At 44.7% G+C, this 20,751-nt stretch overlaps 1 protein-coding gene across 6 annotated transcripts in view; it reads right to left on the bottom strand.

Moving 5' to 3' along the window:
- Nucleotides 1-20,751, bottom strand: part of LOC105496305 (maestro heat like repeat family member 8) — a 78,175-nt gene that overhangs the window by 49,939 nt on the left and 7,485 nt on the right. For all 6 annotated transcript variants that reach the window (XM_071079348.1, XM_071079347.1, XM_071079349.1 and 3 more), the window contains exons 4-8: nt 17,077-17,199; nt 9,227-9,306; nt 7,434-7,578; nt 6,417-6,512; nt 3,661-3,765 (exon numbers count right to left, since the gene is read on the bottom strand). In XM_071079348.1, coding sequence (XP_070935449.1) covers nt 3,661-3,765; nt 6,417-6,512; nt 7,434-7,578; nt 9,227-9,306; nt 17,077-17,199 — 549 coding nt within the window. The remainder of the gene's footprint in view (nt 1-3,660; nt 3,766-6,416; nt 6,513-7,433; nt 7,579-9,226; nt 9,307-17,076; nt 17,200-20,751) is intronic.

Genomic DNA, 20,751 nt, shown 5'->3' with positions numbered 1-20,751 from the left:
AGACAGAGAGCAAACGTAGGTCTGTCTGTGGTGAGCAGAGGCCCTTTTGAGGTCGACACATCTGAACACAGTGCTAAGGAACCAGGAGAGGCTGGCTCTGGGCAGAGCTAGGGAAGGTCACTCCAAGCAGAGAAGGCAGCAAGTGCAAAGGCCATGAGGCAACATGAGCCTTATGTGGGAAGGAACATAAAGGCGGCTGCTCTGTGGTAAGTCAGGGGACTTAGGTGTAGAGAGGCAGGCAGAGCTACATCAGACACGACCCCATATTCTAAGATCAGTTTGGAAATCACTGGATCAAACAAGTGACATGAGGAAAAAAAAGAAAATGAAGAAAAAGAAAAACAGAGGAGAAAGCAAAGAAACAAGCAAGAATGACATGGGTCTGAAGAGGATGACTCTGGCTATATGCAGAGAACAAATTGGGAGTGGAAGCCCCCACCCCAACACACTCATGCACAAAAAAGAACTTGGAAGGTGTCAGGCATGGTGGCTCTGCCTGTAATCCCAGCACTGTGGGAGGCCGAGGCAGGCAGATCACTTGAGGCCAGGGATTTGAGACCAGCCTGGCCAACATAGTGAGACTCTGTCTCTACTAAAACTACAAAAATTAGCCAGGCGTGGTGGCCTGCACCTGTCACTGAATGACAAACAGTTAATAAGTTTTATAATCATAATATTAAGAACCCCAAACTTTATCAAGACAAAAAAGGCCACTGAAGAATTATGCTCCTAGTTTGATTACTAAATGCTTCTTTAATATTTCCTTTTTTCATTCTTTATTCTTTAGGTTTCTTTGAGAATATGAGAAAAGTTAGAGACCCAGATAATATATATCTGTCAAAACTCATTGAACTATACACTTAAATTGGATAAATTCATTGTACATAAATTATACCTCAATAAAATTGGTTTAAAAAAAACTATGGACCTTCCTCAGAAAAATCCAGAAGAGGACGGGTGCGGTGGCTCATGTCTGTAATCCCAGCACTTTGGGAAGCCAAGGGAAGAGGATCACTTGAGCCCGGGAGTTTAAGACCGGCCAGGGCAACATGGTGAAACTCCATCTCTACAAAAATGTATACAAAAATTAGCCAGGCGCGGTGGTGTGTGCCTGTAGTCCCAGCTACTAGGGAGGCTGAGGCAGGAGGATTGCTTGGGCCTGGGAGGTCAAGGCTTCAGTGAGCCATGATCATGCCACTGTACTGCAGCCTAGGTGACAGAATGAGATCCTGTCTCAAAAAAAAAAAAAAAAAAAAAAGGAAAACCCAGAAGACGGCACCGCACCACATACTGCACACTCTGCAGACAACTTGTGGATGTTCACAGACCCCAGTGGCACCCAGGTTAACCACTCTCATATTTGCATCTCTCTCTCTCTGTTTTTTTGTTTTGTTTTATTTTTTTTGAGATGGAGTCTTGCTCTGTAGCCCAGGCTGGAGTTCAGTGGTATCATCTCAGCTCCCTGCAGCCTCCATCTCCCAGCTTCAAGTGATTTTCCTGCCTCAGCCTCCTGGATAGCTGGGATTACAGGTGCCCGCCACCATGCCTGGCTAATTTTTGTATTTTTAATAGAGATGGGGTTTCACCGTGTTGGCCAGGCTGGTCTCGAACTCCTGAGCTCAAGTGATCCACTCGCCTCGGCCTCCTAAAGTGCTGGGATTGCAGACATAAGCTACTCCTCCCGGCCCCATATTTGCAACTCTTTCCAGGAAAAAAAATACCCTAAGGAAGATCTCCAGGACTTGGAGAGAGATTAACATATAGGAGGGAATCATCTGAAACTCTCCTCTTTAATCTGTTGCCAAAATTAGAGGTTGAGGGTTGTGGAAGGAAGAACAATGCATTGTTGGTATAGAATAATAGGGTAGTCAGTGATGGCCAGAAGTTACTTGCTTTTATTCACTAAAGAGAAAAAAGGAAGTAGCATAGTTGGAGGGGCTGCACTTACTTTAATAAGTTTGGATATCGTTTCAATGTGAGAAATAAAGGACCGACTGGAATACAGTCCTTTTAAACATGACTGTTAGAACATCTGTATCAGGAACAAAAAAGTATCTTCCCTCTTGTGCTTTGGGGAGGGAAAAAAAAAGGAAAAAAGAAAAAAAAGAAAAGAAAAGAGAAGAAAAGAGAAAAGAAAAGAAAAGAACAAATTATCTAAGGAAAATTTTGGTATAAGGACCTAGCATTCCTACCCTACCAACCTCTCTTCCAATTCCCAGGCCTTACTATGCAGGTTGGAGATCGATGGAGACAGGAGACACTCCAATGGCTAGAAAATCTGCTCAGGGAAGGGCAAAGAGATTATCAGGTAGAAAAAGGAGTAGACCCAGGAAGGAGGAACGAAGTTTTGAGGAATTCTTGTTAGGAGTTACGGAGAGGATTCTCAACCAAGAAGTGAGTGAGTGAGTTTAAAATAAAGACTTTTTTGTTTGTTTGTTTGTTTGGTTTTGTTTTTGTTTTTTTTTTGTTTTTTGAGATGGAGTTTTGCTCTTTGTTGCCCAGGCTGGAGTGCAGTGGCATGATCTTGGCTCATTGCAACCTCTGTCGCCCAGGTTCAAGCAATTCAAGGAGATTTTTTAAAAAGAGATAAGGCTGGGTGCAGTGGCTCATGCCTGTAATCCCAGTGCTTTGGGAGGCTGAGGCAGGAGGATTACTTGAAGCCAGGAGTCAACACCAGCCTGGGCAACAAAGCGAGACCCCGTCTCTACAAAAAAAAAAAATTGTTTTTATTTGAGACGGAGTCTTGCTCTGTCACCCAGACTGGAGTGCAGTGGCGCAATCTCAGTTCACCACAAGCTCTGCCTCCCGGGTTCACACCATTCTCCTGCCTCAGCCTCCCAAGTAGCTGGGACTACAGGTGCCCGCCACCACGCTCAGCTAATTTTTTTTTTTTTTTTTTTTTTTAGTAGAGACAGGGTTTCACCTTGTTAGCCAGGATGATCTCGATCTCCTGACCTCGTGATCCACCTGCCTTGGCCTCCCAAAGTGCTGGGATTACAGGCATTAGCCACCGTGCCCAGCCCACAGAAAATTTTAAAAATTAGCCAGGCGTGGTGGCGTGTGGCTGTAGTCCCAGCTACTTGGAAGGCTGAGGCAGGAAGATTGCTTGAGGCCAGGAGTTCAAGGCTGCAGTGAGCTACGATGGCCCCATTGCACTCCAGCCTGAGTGATGGATCAAGACCCTGCCTTGAATAATGATCATAATAATAATGAGATGCCATAGGGGAGATGACTCAGAACTGAGAAGTGAGAGAGAGAAAGAGAAATGTGAGGATCTGAAAAGAGGTGCCCTAGTACCATGCTCTGAGTTGCTGGGAGATACTGAAGTCGATTTATTTAAATTTGCCTGCTGTACTCAAATATAATACTATACAGACACTAGGCCACCGTGGGCCTCAGGTATTTTCAGCTTATAGTTACTATATCATTATGTTCCAGCTGTTGTGCTAAGCAATGGGGATGCAAAGATTAATCAACACAGCAACTGGCCCCAAGCTGCTCAGGAGAAGAGCAGATATGAAGACAATGCTAAGTGCTATGATAGTACATGAGCACGAAGGGGACACAGAACCAGCCTGGGGAGTCACAAAGAGGAGGGGAAATAGGCAGAGAGGGAATGGCTTTGGATCTTTCCTCCTCTGCAACTGAAGGGCTGCTCACCTTCAAGCTGAGATGTCTGGATAAGCACTTCAGAACCTGAGTCATACTGGCCGTGGCCCGTTCCCGCTCATGGTCTTTGACTGACTGTAACCAGGGGTCCAAGTGCTGTGAGAAACAAAGGGAGGCTAAATGGCTTATCAGGAAGATTTGGGATACCATCTTTATTGTGTTTAGAAAGAAATGTAGAGAGACAAGTTCCATGTTGCTACTGATCTGAAAATACTTTGCTAAATGCTATTATAGCTCGGGTGCTATGCCAAGCGAGCCACAAAGACATGGGTGGTGGGTGGTTTGGTTGTTATATAGGAGCTTAGGAGCTTCTTCTTTTTTTTTTCTTTTCTTTTTGAGATGGAGTCTCGCTCTGTTGCCCAGGCTGGAGTGCAATAGCATGATCTCAACTCACTGCAACCTCCGCCTCCTGAATTCAAGTGATTCTCTTGCCTCAGCCTCTCGAGTAGCTGGGACTACAGGCACCCGCCACCACGCTCGGCTAATTTCTGTATTTTTGTAGAGATGGGGTTTCACCGTGTTGGCCAGGCTGATCTTGAACTCCTGATCTCAGGTGACCCACCCGCCTTGGCCCCACAAAGTGCTGGGATTACAGGTGTGAGCCACTATGCCTGGCTAGAGCTTATTTTCTAGACTTATTTTCTCTTCAGCCCAATTCTTCAATTAATTATTCTGTACTTTTGAATGTTTTTAGCCCTTTCAAATCTGCTTTGGAAAGAAATAAAGTTAATAACATGCTACTGATATTAAAGTTTAACTCTGAGGACAGCCAGGTGTGGTTGCTCATGCCTGTAATCCCAGCACGGCGGGAGGGATTATACAGATGGAGCCCAGGATTTGGAGACCAGCCTGGGCAACATGGTGAAACCCCATCTCTACAAAAAAATACAAAAATTAGCTGGGTATGGTGGCATGCGCCTGTAGTCCCAGCTGCTTGGGAGGCTGAGGTGGGGTGACTGCTTGAGTCCAGGAGCTGGAGACTGCAGTGAGCTGAAATCGCACCACTGTAATCCAGCCTAAGTGACAGAGCAAGATCCTGTCTCAAAAAAAGAAAAAAAGAAAGGCTTGAATTAAGCTGCCAAAGCAGGAAAGTACAAAGTACAATTGGATAGAGAGGAGAAACCCAATCTGGCTGGTATGCTAACGTACAAATAAAAGAGGAATGAGAAATAGTACTAAGGTCAGTTAGGACAAGAATAAATGCCCATCAAAGCATTTAAGAAAATAAGCTAGAAAATAAGCTTCTGAAGCAGCCAAACTACCCAACTGCCTAGGTCTTTGTGCCTTGCTTGTCAGTTAGGACAACAATAAATGCATCATTTGGGTGCAAACGATTAATAATAGCTTAAAGGGTTATTCCTTTCTGGGATATTTATATCTTAAAAAAGGGTAAGAAAAATAAAAACAACAACAGTAAAAAAAGGGTAGGAGAGCAAGATACCTGAACGTAGTCAGTGAATGCCAATGAATCAGTCTCTAGTGATGGAACAGCATATATAGGAACAGGTGCAGGTCAGAGCAGTTGGTCATTACAATCTTTGAGTACCATCTGGTAGGAAGCTACTTATTTACTAGGTCTTTTTTTGTTTTGTTTTTGAGAAGTCATCTCACTCTACCACCTAGGCTGGAGTACAGTGGCACAATCTTGGCTCACTGCAACCTCCACCCCTGGGTTCAAGCAATTCTCCTGCCTCAGTCTCCCGAGTAGCTGGGACTACAGGCATGTGCCACCACGCCTGGCTAATTTTGCATTTTTAGTAGGGACAGGTTTTTACCATGTTAGCCAGGCTGGTCTCAAACTCCTGACCTCAAATGATTGATTTGCCTGCCTTGGCCTCCCAAAGTGCTGGGATTACAGGCATGAGCCACCATGCCTGGCCTTACTAACTCTTGAGGCTGACCCTTCCCTCGTCACTGAATAAAACCCTTCTATGCTAGTAAGGAATAATAATTTTTTTTTTTTTTGAGACAGTCTCTCTCTGTCACCCAGGCTGGAGTGTAGTGCTATGATCTCTGCTCACTGCAACCTCTGCCTCCTGTGTTCAAGTGATTCTCGTGCCTCAGCCTCCTGAGTAGCTGGGATTACAGGTGTGCACCACCACTCCTGGCTTTTTTTTTTTTTTTTAGTAGAGTCAGGGTTTCGCCATGTTGGTGAGGCTGGTCTCAAACTCCTGGCCTCAAGTGATCCACCCACCTTGGCCTCCCAAAGTGCTGGGATTACAGGCGTGAAACACTGTGCCCCACCCCCAGGAATACTAATTTAAAGAATAATTATAGCAACCATTTAAACAATTTATTGTAGCTGGGTGCAGTAGCTCATGCCTATAATCCCAGCATTTTGGGAGGCTGAGGTGGGAGGATAACTTGAGGCCAAGAATTCGAGGCGGCAGGGAGCTATAATGGTGCCACTGCACCCCAGCCTGGGCAATAGAGCAAGACTCTGTCTCTGAAAATAAACAAACAATTTATTGAAGGTCATTTATTCAATATTCACAGTAATTATTATCTCCATGTAAATGTGAAGAAATGCAACTCTGAGCAAGCAAATTCCTTGCAGAATTTCTAGAGGGAGGACTTGTAACCAATGAATGGCAGAGTCAGCATTTGAACCCAAGTCTCTGACTCAAAGTTGATAGCTGATACTCTTTACTGTGCTGCCTCTTACATTGAATCCTTCCACATTTTCATCTCCCACTTTCACCAGTTAATAGGAACCATTTCCCATTCTCCCTTGATATCTTGTTTACCTTAATAATGGTGTCAAGATTTTCCAAATATGGGTCTTTTACCACCAAACTCTGGAGCATCTCAGAGAACGCCTGAAATGTCTGCCTGTAAAGACACTGAAAAGGCACAGGATCAGCAATGCTCCCGCCCCACGTGAAGTTCCCCTAGCATGGGACAGTTGGGATGCTCTTCATGTGACCCTAAGACTTTACTCAAAGTTGCAGAACCAGTGTAAAGGCACTAGTAGATTGTTTGTGGCATGAGGTAAAAAGGAGTACATGTTCATTTCAAACGGACGCCTCGGCATTAGAGGGATCACAGCTGACTGAGTCTTAACGGCTTAGGGGTCACTAAGATTCTTTAAAGTTGGCTTGTGACTCTTTCTGATATCTTCAAACAGAGGGGAATAAAGTTCTCTTGGGTAACTGCTTGACCAACCAGTTTATTTGCCACTGAAGAAGAGATCAAGGCCTGCACGTACCCTGCCCTCTGCTTGAAAGTTTTCTCTCCAGACATACCCACACCTCTCTTCTTTCAATTATCACCCCATTATGAAGGCTTTGCCTGACCACCCATGTGCCTCCCAACCACAGGGCTCTTTATCTTGCTCTTTCCCTGCTTTACATTTTCATAACACTTATTATCAGCTGACATCTTATATTTATGTATCAACAGTTTGTCTCTCTGCACTAGAATGTAAGCTCCGTGAGTGGGACTGGACTGCTGTATTCCTACTGCCTATCATCATTTTTGGCATATGATGATATATGGCATATTGTATGCTTAAATAAATGTTAAGCATACAAGCGAGTGCTCCCACCTTATTTTAAAGCCAAAAAGAGGGAAAGAATAAAGGGAAAAGGAAAGAAAACAAAATGAAGGGTTGAAAGAAGCTATCTTCTAATTTAACCACCTATTTTATTTGCCAGATTTAGCTTATGGTTTTTGTCCAGTTTCAAAATATCAAATGCACTCTCCAAAGGCCAAGATCAGTTGACCCTGTGGATGGAAAGTTGCTAAAGCAAAGCATGAGTTACCTCTGTGTTGCAGGTCCCATTGGGCATGATTTCCTGTATCTGGGTGAGAGTCCTTACAGAGGGCAGAGTGATTATACTCTTGATGACAAGACTGAACAACTCAGCTCGATCTTCAGAGCCAAACAGCAAATGGACATCTTGGTAACTAAGAAAAGACAGTTTGGGAACAGCAAGCTGGGAAGAAGGTTTGATTTGATATTGATAAGCAGAGATCAACTAAAAAGGAAAGGGTAGACAGGCTGGTGTACTGTTCTGATGGGAGAGATAAATGGCATAGCTTGTCAGCCTGTTCAGATAAATCTCACAAAAGGTTAGAGGAAGAGTTTTCCCCCAAGAAGTTACTGGAATAATATCCTTCCAGGCTTCCCTTCAGTTCAGCCACAGGGGGAAGTCTGCTACAGTCTAACGTAGTAAGCCACAATTTTCCAAAGCACATTCTGCTGAATGTTCATTTGGGGAATCATGGGTTGAATCTAGTTAAAGAACTTTTTTTTTTTTTTTTTTTTTTTTTGAGACGGAGTCTTGCTCTGTCACCCAGGCTGGAGTGCAGTGGCTGGATCTCAGCTCACTGCAAGCTCCGCCTCCCGGGTTTACGCCATTCTCCTGCCTCAGCCTCCTGAGTAGCTGGGACTACAGGCGCCCGCCACCGCGCCCGGCTAGTTTTTTTTTGTATTTTTAGTAGAGACGGGGTTTCACCGTGTTAGCCAGGATGGTCTCGATCTCCTGACCTCATGATCCGCCCGCCTCGGCCTCCCAAAGTGCTGGGATTACAGGCTTGAGCCACCGCGCCCGGCCGTTAAAGAACTTTTTAACCACAAGACTTCTCAGGGCCTTTGATCAGTTTAATCACTACCATATAACTCTCTGAGAGGTAAACAACAGGCAGCACTTCCAAGTTTCTTAGAAGTCGGAACTCTGATGTCATGAAACATATATGGGAGTAACTTCCCGCCAAATATACTTTGGATAAAACTGAACTCCAAAGAGATTCCAATAAAGTCTTTCAGATATGGATAGTAGCATATATGAAATCAAAGTGCTTACTCAAAAACACAGATTTAGCTTCCTCTTTTCTTTTTTTTTTTTTTTTTTGAGACGGAGTCTCGCTCTGTAGCCCAGGCTGGAGTGCAGTGGCCGGATCTCAGCTCACTGCAAGCTCCGCCTCCCGGGTTCACGCCATTCTCCGGCCTCAGCCTCCCGAGTAGCTGGGACTACAGGTGCTGCCACCTCGCCCGGCTATTTTTTGTATTTCTTAGTAGAGACGGGGTTTCACCGTGTTAGCCAGGATGGTCTCGATCTCCTGACCTCGTGATCCGCCCATCTCGGCCTCCCAAAGTGCTGGGATTACAGGCTTGAGCCACCGCGCCCGGCCCCTCTTTTCTATATGAACAGTTTCCAAAAGTTAAAAATATGGATCACGGCCAGGTGCAGTGGCTCATGCCTGTAATCCCAGCACTTTTGGAAGCTGAGGCAGGTGGATCACTTGAGGTCAGGAATTTGAGATGAGCCTGGCCAACATGGCAAAACCCCGTCTCTGCTAAAAATACAAAAATTAGCCAGGCATGGTAGTACACACCTGTAATCTCAGCTACTCGGGAAGCTGAGTGAGGCAGGAGAACTGCTTGAACCCAGGGAGCAGAGGTTGCAGTGACTCAAGATCATGCCACTGCACTCCAGCCTGGGGGACAGAGAGAGACTCCATTTAAAAAAAAAAAAAAGGGTCATGTCAGTTGGACCTAGCATTGGCCCTGAGTGGAACCAAGATGCCTGTGTAAGGGGCATGTGGGCATCACCTGAGATCAGCGATGGTGACAAAGACCTCCTGGCGCACGAGACTGGACAGAGAATGCGGGCGCTCCTCTTGTACCAGTACCTGCAGTGAGAGTTGAGAAAGTACCCATTCATTAGGCCAGCGATGATCAGAGAGTGGGTGGCCAGCAAGAACCACAACAGGTCCTTCAGCCAGCCCTGCTCTTAGGCCCCAGATGCCTGGCAGCAGGACAGTGACAGGGATAGGGGTTTATTCTCTTGAGCCAGACCCCAGACCCTGGCTCTGCCTCTTACCAGCTGTTTGAGCTGACACAAATTATTTAACCTCCTTGTGCCTCAGTTTGCTCATCTGTAAAACCAGAAAACAGTAATACTTACCTCCATGGGGTGGCTGTGAGTACTCACTGAGCAAATTCATGACACCCAGCAGTGCTGTGTAATTGTTAGTGTCTGTTATTCGTTCTTTTTATCACCAGGGATTATTTCTAGTTTAGGCATTCTAACTCCTCCTCCACTAAACCAGCCATCTCTCTACAATCACGTCTAATATTCTGAGTTACTTGTCCTGGAAAAAGAACAACTTTCCAAATTACAAACTGGCAGAGGGAAAGCTGCCTTGCTGTGCTGGAGTGATAAGCAGGGGCTTTGGAGTGGGACAGTCCCTGGGCTGCGCACTGGCTCTGCCGCTCACTCACTGTGTGAGCCGGAATGTGTCGTTTAATTCCCTGTGCCTGAGTTGCCTTATCTGTACAGAGAAAATGAGCTGATGTAAATGACTGTAGCTGACCGGATGCAGTGGCTCACGCCTGTAATCCTAGCACTTTGGGAGGCTGAGGAGGGTGGATCACCTGAGGTCAGGAGTTTGAAAGCAGGTGCCTACAATCCCAGCTACTCGGGAGGCTGAGGTAGGAGAATCGCTGGAACCCGGGAGGTGGAGGTTCCAGTGAGCCGAAGTCACACCACTGCACTCCAGCCTGGGTGAAAGAGTGAAACTCTGTCTCAAAAAAAAAAAAAAAAAAAAAGACTGTAGCAGAAGCCTTGCTGGACTGTCCACCAGGCCCCTCTGGGAACTGTCCCCAACCCATAGAAATGGGCACCTCAAAGTTACGTGTCTGCTAGGTCGTTCTGTCCCACTGGCCACAGCTCATCTGTCCCAGAGTAGACACCAAGGTCTATTAGACTCTCTCTGGAATCTGGAACTGGGACACAGAGCTTCAATCTCAGTCTGGATGGTCTTCTAAAGGAAAAAATTTAAAATTTGGAAGCTCTGGTCCCTATGAATAAGGCAACTGAGAGGGCCAATTGTGGGGAGAAAAGATGGAGGAGAGGGAGACGGGGTGGGGGCAGGGAGAGAGAGAGAGAGAGAGAGAGAGAGAGAGAGAGAGAGAGAGGAGAAATGGAAATTCATACAAGGGAGCAAAAACAAGAGATTGAAAGTTCTCCTTGAGTATGTGGAAGCTATTTATTTTCTAGATTCATTCCTTTCCTGGGTCAGGCTGCTCCTCCTGTCAAGGTGTTCTGGGAAACACTCAGTGATCCTTAGAACAAATCTCACCTTTTGCGCTTCAGCTGCTTCTAGAGGATTTCTCTTACCTGCAACCAAAAAGATCTCACTAGGAACTTAGGATGCAGGCCAGGCCGGTGGATCATGCCTGTAATCCAAGCACTTTGGGAGGCTGAGGCAAGTGCATCACCTGAGGTCAGGAGTTCGAGATCAGCCTGGCCAACATGGTGAAACCCCGTCTCATCTTAAAGTACAAAAATTAGCCAGGCATGGTGGTGTGTGCCTGTAGTCCCAGCTACTAGGGAGGCTGAGGCAGGAGAATCACTCGAACTCGGGAGGCAGAGGTTGCAGTGAGCCGAGATGGTGCCATTGTACTCCAGCCTGGGCAACGAGAGTGAAACTCCATCTCAAAAACAACAAAAAAACTTAGGATGCAGTAAGTGCTCAATAAACACTACAAGGTTCCCTTTCTGAGTTTTTCTCCTCTTACTTTCCAGCTCTGGTCTGACTCCGATCTTGCTGGTGGGCTGCTGCTTTCTTTCCTTTTTTCCTCAAGGAGCGCATTTATTCTTGTGGCTTTATAGTCTGGAAGGGATGAAGCCTAAGACTCTGTCTTCAGCCCTGACAGCTCTCCCAGGGCTCTACTCGACTGCATCCGGTTATCTCAAGGGCACAGCCACTAACATCCCCAGAATTTTGGCATTAAAGTCAGTTCACTGTGGTCCCCGTGCAAAGAACACAGCTTCCTGTCCTATAATAGTTGTCAATTGTTCCCTTTCCCAGGGCTCACTAAAAAGGTGATTTATGCTTTTTTTCTTTTGTTCAAGCCCTACATCCCATTAGTTATAGCATCAGCCACCCCCTGCTCTGCACGGTTTCTGTGACTCTCCATTCCTGGAGCCATACACCTTCATGTGGATGAAAGCAGCATCTCTTAGCTGAAGCCCCAGGCTTGCAATCCCCTCTGACTTCAATTGACTTGATCCACTTCTGCCAGAATCATCTTTTCTTTATTTAATCAGTTGGATATTGAAGGTTTATTATTTGTTCACAGTTATGCTAGCCTCTACAGGGAATTCAGAAGTGAGAGGGTATTTTTTGTTAGTAGAGTATGTGTGTAGCAGGAACTTCCTGGGTGACTGCCCAGATCACAGCAATCACCCCTTCTCCCTGGGAATGCCTCCAAAACGCAGGGTGGGACACCCAGAAGTCATATCATTACTACATGATCTTGTCCCCCGGCAAACCTTATTGATGCAGGGTGGGGAACAGACCAGTCTGGGTCAATCAGATTTTCTCTTGCAGAATTTGGAATCTTACAGTCACAGGCACAAAGCAGGAGTTGCTACAGGGTTGAGTCATGGTGATGGTAGCGAAGCCCCTGCCTCTGAGACCTCTGGAGCTGTCCCGGAGCTTACTTTTCTGGAGACTTGTTTAAACCTCTTAGAGTCTAAGAGAGATATCCCAGCATCTTTTTTTTGTAACTTCCTTGAGCCAGAGGTGATTTTTGTTTCTTGCCTGAAGAATCCTAACTGATCCAAACAAAATCAGAAGTTTTGTCTCAAAGGTCTTTTTTTGTTGTTGTTGTTTGTTTGTTTTTTGTGAGACAGAGTCTGGCTCTGTCGCCCAGGCTGGAGTGCAATGGTGTGATCTTGGCTTACTGCAACCTCCGCCTCCCAAGTTCAAGCGATTCTCCTGCCTCAGCCTCCTGAGTAGCTGGGACTACAGGTGCCTACCACCGTGCCTGGTTAATTTTTGTATTTTCAGTAGAGATGGGGTTTCACCATGTTGGCCAGGCTGGTCTCAAACTCCTGACATCAGGTGATCCTCCCACCTCAGCCTCCCAAAATGCCGGGATTACAGACGTGAGCCACTGTGCCCTGGCCTGTCTCAAAGGTCTTAACAAAAGTCGAGTGATCCACCTGGACTAATTTCACCCTAATCCTGCTGTCACTTTATATCCCAGTTGCCACAGCCTGCCTCCCTTCCCTTTCCTTCCTTCCTTTCTCTTTTTCTTTTTTTCTTTTCTTTCTTCTTTCTTTTCTTTCTTTCTCTTTTTCTTTCTTTCCTTTGTCTTTTTCTTTCTCTTCTTCCTCTTTCCTTTCTTTCTTTCTCTTTCCTCTTTCTCTCCTTCCTTCCTTCATCTTTTTCTTTCCTTTTTCTTTCTCTCCTTCCTTTCCCCTTTGTTCCTACCTTCCCTCCCTCCCTCTTCTTTCTCCCTTTCCCTTCCCTTCCCTCCCTCCCTCCTTCTCTCTCCCTCTTTTTCTCTCCCTCCCTCCTCCTTCTCTCCCTCTCTCTGTCTCCCTTTCCCTCTCTCTCTCTCTTTCTTTAAAGATGGAGGTCTTACTATGTTCCTGAGGCTGGAGTGCACTAGCTATTCATAAGCACGATCATAGCTCACTACAGCCTCCAACTTCTGGGCTCAAGCGTTCCTCCTGCCTCAGCCTCCAGAGTGACTGGGACTACAGGCAGGTGCTACCACACCCAGGCTCTTTTTATTTTTCATGAAAGTTCTCAACATTATATACTGTATATATTGTATATTTTTATATTATATTACATATCATATATATTTTACAATATACAATAAACTGTACATATTTAAAGCATACAGTTTGATGATTTTTGATACATGTATATATCCATGAAACCATCACCATCCTCAAGAGAATGAACATTTCTATCACTCCCAAAAGTTTATTTGTGCTACTTTGTAATTCCTCGCTCCTTCTCCTCCTCATTCAACCTCCACCTCTAGGTTACCGCTGCTCTGCTGTCACTATAGATGCGTTGGCATCTTCTCAAATTTCATATAAATAGAATCACGCAGTATATCCTCTTTTTAAAATGTTTGGCTTCTTTCACTCAGCATAACTATTTTGAGATTGTTCCAAGTTGTAGCATATTTCCATAGTTCCTTTTTATTCTCAAGTAGTATTCCATTATATGGATATACAATACCACAATTTGTTTATCCATTCACCTGCTAATGAACACTTGGGTTTCTTCTAGGGTTTGGCTTTTACATATAGAGCTGCTGTGAACATTTGTGCATACATCTTTGTGTGGACATATGCTTCGTTTTACCTAGGAGTGAAATTGCTGGGTCATATGGTAAGTATATGTTTCACTTTTTAAGAAACTGCCAAATTGTTTTCCAAAGTGGTTGTGTCATTTCACATTCCTGGCAGCAACGTATGAGAATTTTAGTTGCTTCATATCCTTGCCAATATTTGGTATTGCCTTTCTTCTTTATTTTAGCCATTTTAGTAGGTGTATAGTTGAAGCTTACTGTTGTTTTAGTTTGCCTTTCCCTAATCACAATGATCAGCATCTTTTCATGTGCTTATTTAGAAATTTTTGGTGAACTCATGCCTGTCATCCCAGCACTTTGATAGGCTGAGGCAGGCAGATCACCTGAGGTCAGGAGTTCAAGACCAGCCTGGGCTGGTCTCTACTGTGAAACCCTGTCTCTAATAAAACTGCACAAAATTAGCTGGGTATAGTGGCAGGTGCCTGTAATCCCAGCTACTTGGGAGGCTGAGGCAGGAGAATCACTTGAACCCGGGATGCAGAGGTTGCAGTAACCCCAGCTACTTGGGAGGCTGAGGCAGGAGAATCACTTGAACCCGGGATGCGGAGGTTGCAGTAACCCGAAATTGTGCCACTGCACTCCAGTCTGAGTGACAGAATCAGATTCCGTCTCAGAAAAACAAAAACAAAAAAAAACAAAAAAGAAAAATATTTGGTGAAGTGCCATAACAATTTTTTCCCCTTCCTTCCACTTTCTGTTGTTGGTTTCCCGGGCTTTTTTTCATTTGGATACTTGGAGCCATGCACTGGTTTGGGTCACGAGCACTGGTAAATGCCTTAAAGTTTTCTTTCTCTATAATGACCCTGGCTTTTTCCTCCTTGTCGGTTCCTCAGCAGAACTGCTTCTCCTCTTGGGCACTTCTCCCCTTGGTTGCTGGGAGCTGTGCTTTTTCAGCACCCCCGTGTGGGCCTGTGGGGACTTTGTAGACTTATGCAATGCTGTAGTGATCCATGCAATTTTCTCATGGATACTAGCTACCTTTAACTCTTCTAGGCTGAATCCCTTGCCAGTCTATACTTTGGTTGACATCTGATGCAGGCATTTTATTACTGGGTGGACAGATTCAAATGCAGAATTCAGTGTGCAATTCAGTGCATTGTTGCTGTTGAGACTTGTATTTGTGGATTTTATGGACTGGCTGGTTGAACCATGTGGCAACCTATTGTTGCCAAGTCTGGTGAAAATAGAGCTCTAGAAACATGCCACTCTGGCTGGGTCCTATGATCCTGTGGTTGCCTATATCCCTTTTCCCAAGGAGTACAGCCAAGTAGAAAGCTGCATTTGGTTTTTGTTTTGTTTTGTTTCTTAAGATGGGATGTCACTCTGTCACCCAGGCTGGAGTAGAGTGGCATGATCTCGGCTCACTACAACCTCTGTCTCCTGGACTCAGCTGATCCTCCCACCTTAGCCTTCTGAGTAGCTGGGACTACAGACATGCACCACCACACCTGGCTAATTTTTGTATTTTTTTTTAGAGATTGAGTTTTACCACATTGCCCAAACTGGTCTCAAACTGTTTGTTTGTTTGTTTCTTTTTTTCTCTCTTTTTTGAGACAGAGTCTCGCTCTGTTGCCCAGGCTGGAGTGCCGTGGTGTCATCTCAGCTCACTGCAACCTCCACCTCCCAGGTTTAAGCGATTCTCCTGTCTCAGGAGAAGCTGAGATTACAGGCGCCTGCCACCATGCCTGGCTATTTTTTGTATTTTTAGTAGAGACAGGGTTTCACCGTGTTGGCCAGGCTGCTCTCAAACTCCTTACCTCAAGTGATTCGCCCACCTTGGCCTCCCAGAGTGCTGGAATTACATGCATGAGCTGCCGCGTTTTATTGTTAAATCTGTATTATATCATTCTGTTCTTCTTTTTTTTTTTTTTTTTTGAGACGGAGTCTCGCTCTGTCGCCCAGGCTGGAGTGCAGTGGCCGGATCTCAGCTCACTGCAAGCTCCGCCTCCCGGCTTTACGCCATTCTCCTGCCTCAGCCTCCCGAGTAGCTGGGACTATAGGCGCCCACTACCTCGCCCGGCTAATTTTTTTGTACTTTTTAGTAGAGACGGGGTTTCACCGTGTTAGCCAGGATGGTCTCGATCTCCTGACCTCGTGATCCGCCTGTCTCAGCCTCCCAAGGCGCTGGGCTTAAGCCACCGTGCCCGGCCCATTGTGTTCTTCTTAATATATTATTTGGAATAGTTCTCAACCTATTTACTTTTTGAAGTGTAGCTACTTACAGATGGATCCTAAACCCTTCAAGGGCAAGGATTAAGGTTTCCAGGAAATGTGTAACCTTTATCAAAGCACCACAGTGTGCTTAATAACTGTCCATTACTCAAAACTGTTAGCTGGTTAGCCTTGAATTATAAAAGCTATCAGTCTAATCAGCCTTATAAATCTGTGATATGAGAAAGAACTACTCATATTCCTGGAGTATGTAAGAAACTTCAACATCAGAATTTTAAAGCTTTAGAGAAACTGAAGGAGACATTTCACAGACGAGAAAACTAAAGCATCAAGAAGTACTTGCTTGAATGCATCAGCTCCTTTGCAAAGCCCTTCTGGATCCTGTGACATGGAACTGACCATTCACTGTCTCCTCTGTGACCCCCATATGCCCATTTAAACTTGTCACAGTCCCTGTGACATTTTATTATACCTTGCTTAGCTGCATAAATAGGGATTTTGTCTTCTTTGTCTTTGTAGCCCAAATTCCCAAGACAGTTCCTGGAACTGTCAGGCACTTAATGAGTGAACGAACGGATGAGTTGGTGGCAGTACAAACAGCAGAAAATACGATAACAATAATACAGTCATGTGTGTTAGGTACCAAGGTACATGGCTTATATTTATTTTGAATTTAATGGTCACAATAGCTCTGTGAAGTAGATATAGCTATTCTTGTTTTATAGATGAGGAAACTGAGGCATTGAGAAGTGAAGTAATTTCCTACAGTTTCACAGTTATAAAGAGGCAGGGCTGTCAGCCAAACCTAGGCATTTGATTATGGGGACTGTCTGGGAACTACTGCTTGATTCATGAGAATGTAGCATTGGCCTTGCTGAGAAATTCAAATGCTGTTGCTGTCCTTTCTACTCTTCTTTTAATTGGTTTTTAAGGGTGATTACATGTGTGGGGTAGCCATGAATACTGCTCCTCCATGTGGAGATACTGATACGAGAAGAGTTCAAGTGAATTGATAACATAGGTGAAGCCACTAAACAAATGCTTCGGCCAAGTCACTGAATTTATGTGATCCCAGTCATTTGTGATAAGGTCATAATACTTACATTTAAGGTATGCACAATGTCTGCTATATGGCTGTGAATGAATGATTCTGTGGTTTCATCATAAGGTAAAGCTCGGCTGAGAGAAGACAGAGATCCTAGGAATGTCAGCTTTTCAAGTTCACCCTGAATTTGTGGAAAAATGATAAAAATATAATTATATGTTATAATCTTATTTGAATAACTGTGAAGAGCTTTTGAAAAGTTTCTTGGAATGCTTTAAATATCTGACATCTCTTTCAATCCAATATCAGTCTTTTATTACAAGGAATGAGTAAATTATGGAAGATGTCAGTGAAATTCCTTGTCTACTGGCCCTGCCTTGCTTTGGGACCTCAGCTCTCCTCTCAGCTTCTTGTTCCATCCTGGCTCTCCCCACTCTTAGTCTTTGCTTTCTACCTGCCTGTCCTGGGTAGTGCTGCCTGATTAAGCTTCCTAGGCTGGGCACAGTGGCTCATGCCTGTAATCCCAACCTTTTGGGAGGCCAAGGTGGACAGATCACTTGAAGTCAGGAGTTCCAGACCAGAGTGGCCAACATGGTGAAATCCTGTCTTTACTAAAAATACAAAACAGGAGCCAGGCATGGTGGCACGTGCCTGTAGTCCCAGCTACTCGGGAGGCTAAGGCACGAGAATCACTTGAACCCGGGAAGCGGAGGTTGCAGTGAGCTGAGACAGCGCCAGTGCACTCCAGCCTGGGTGACAGAGTGAGACTCCGCCTCGAAAACAAAAAAGCTTCCTAAAGGTGACCTCTCTGATTCTGTTACTTCTAGTTCTTTCGATATCATTAAAAATTCATTATTTTGCCTTTAAAATTTCCTATTAAAATCCAAGTTCTGATTGGAAGAATAAAATCTCTGAGTACTAACATTCTCTTTTTCTTTTTTCTTTTATTATTATTTTTTAAAGACAGGGTCTTGCTCTGTTGCCCAGGCTGGAGTGCAGTGGTGTGATCTCAGCTCACTGCAGCCTCAACCTCCTGGGCTCAAGCAATCCTCCCGCCTCAGCCTCCCAAGTAGCTAGGACCACAGGCACACACCACCACGTCCAGCTAATTATTTGTATTATGTTGCCCAGGCTGGTCTCAAACTCCTGAGCTCAAGTGACCCGCCTGCCTTGGCCTCCCAAAGTGCTGGGATGACAGGTGTGAACCACCACGCCTGGCCTCTCTTTTTCTTTTTTTTTTTGAGATGGAGTCATGCTCTATCACCCAGGCTGGAGTGCAGTGGTGTGCCTGGGTTCAAATGATTCTCCTGCAGCAGCCTCCCAAGTAGCTGGGATTATAGGCATGTGCTACCATACCCAGCTAATTTTTGTATTTTTAGTAGAAATGGGGTTTTACCATCTTGGCCAGGATGGTCTCGAACTCCTGACCTCAGATGATCCGCCTGCCTCGGCTTCCCAAAGTACTGGGATTATAGGTGTGAGCCACTGCAACCGGCCTCTTTTTCTAATTATTTATATAAAACCTATTTATCGTAGAACCTTTTTTTTTTTTTTTTTTTTTTTTAAGACAGGGTCTCACTCTGTCATCCAGGCTGGAGTGCAGTGGCAAGATCACCGCTCACTGCAGTCTACATCTCCTGGGCTCATGGGATCCTTGTACTTCAGCCTCCCGAGTAGTTGGGACTACAGGTGCACTTGAACCTGGGAGATGGAGGTTGCGGTGAGCCAAAATGTGCCACTGCACTATAGCTTGGGCAACAGAGCAAGACTCTGTCTCAAAAAAGAAAAAAAAATCTCTATATATCTTAAGACTTGGAGAATGCGTTTGCTCCTGAAGCAGGGTCCAGTGTCCTTTCTCTTTTTTCTTTTGAGACAGAGTCTCACCCTGTTGCCCAGGCTGGAGTGCAATGGCATGGTCTCGGCTCACTGCAACCTCCGCCTCCCAGGTTCAAGCTATTCTCCTGTCTCAGCCTGCTGAGTAGCTGGGATTACAGGCGCCCGCCACCACGCCCGGCTAATTTTTTGTATCTTTAGTAGAGATGGGGGTTTCACCATGTTAGCCAGGCTGGTGTTGAACTCCTGATCTCGTGATCCGCCCGCCTTGGCCTACCAAAGTGCTGGGATTACAGGCGTGAGCCACTGCGACTGGCTGGTCCAGTGTCCTTTCTAAGTGTATCCAGAAACCACATGAATAAATTGCTATCATGGCACTTGCGATCCTCCAACATAATGACCTTCTTATTAATCTATTTCCCTGATTGACTGTGGAATCAGCTCAAGGCAGGGAATGGGCTTTTTTTGTTTCGATTCACTGCAGCGATCCAAGCCCTTCATTAACTACAAAGAAATCGAAAGAAAACCATGCTGATATGAAGTATAATGATTAGCTGAAGTCAAAAGTGAAGGCCAACATGCTGACTTTAAATGTTTTACTTTTATTTTTCATTGGTATTCTACATAAAGAAAATGTACAGGTCGGTGGATTTTCACAAACCAAAAAACACCCTGTAGCCAGCAACAGATTATTACCAGCATTCCTGAAGTCTCCCTCATCCTCCTTCCAGCGGAGCCTCTGTGTGTATGTGTGTTTCTTTTGTGTGTGTGTGTGTGTGTGTGTTGGTAAATTGACAAACTATGGTTGTGTATATTTATGTGGTACAAAGTGATAACATGATTTTTAAAAAAGTATCATACAGTAAAACTGATTTTGGTGGGGAGCACATGGTTCCATGTGTTATAACACACACATACACATGTGTAACCATCACCACAATCAGGATACGGAACAGTTCCACCATCCCCTAAATTTCCCTCCTGCTATCCCTTTTTAGTCACACCCTCTCCCCACCCTAATTCCTAGGAATCACTGATCTGTTCTCCATCACTATGGTTTTGTCTTTTCAAGAATGTCACACAACTGGAATCACACAGTCTATAACCTTTTCTGATTGGTTTCTTTCACTCAACACAATGCCTCTGCGATTCATCTCTGCTGTTGTATCAATAGTTCCCTCCTTTTATTGCTGAATAGTATTATACTTTTTGAGACAGGGTCTTGGTCTGTTTGTGGCTCAGTTTGTTTATCTGTGAAAAGTCTGTAATCTTACTACTCCAACTTCTTCCCTGCATCTAGCACAGTGCCTTATAAATGGTAGCTGTTCATTCATTACTTGTTGATTGGGTGAATGGGACTTAAAAGCCATAGAGGACTGGGCACAGTGGCTCATGCCTGTAATCCCAGCACTTTGGAAGGCCAAGGCAGGTTGACTGCTTGAGGTCAGGAGTTCAAGACCTGCTTGGCCAACATGGTAAAACCCGTCTTTACTAAAACTACAAAAATTAGCTGGGCAAAGGTGGCATGTGCCTGTAATCCCAGCTACTCAGGAGGCTGAGGCAGGAGAATCGCTTGAACCTGGGAGGCAGAGGTTGCAGTGAGCTGAGATCGTGCCACTGCACTCCAGCCTGGGCGATAGAGTGAGACACTGTCTCAGAAAAAAAAAAAAAGTCTAAAAAAAATAAATAAAAAGGTCAGCAGTAGTTATTTGAGGAGACTGGAATTAGAGAAGATCAGCTTTTAATTTTTATTATGGTTTTGTTTTTACATTAATTTCATAACGTATAAGGTATAAATATATGTAAATATATGTATTATAAATATAAATATAAACATGTTTTATAACCTATAAAATTATTTGCATAATCGAGAAATAATATGTTTAAAATATTTGTTAAA

This window comes from Macaca nemestrina, chromosome 15 (genome assembly GCF_043159975.1).
Source record: "Macaca nemestrina isolate mMacNem1 chromosome 15, mMacNem.hap1, whole genome shotgun sequence".
NCBI lineage: Eukaryota > Metazoa > Chordata > Mammalia > Primates > Cercopithecidae > Macaca > Macaca nemestrina.
The sequence above is the reverse complement of the archived record's forward strand: the minus strand, read 5'-3'. Positions and strand labels throughout refer to the sequence as shown.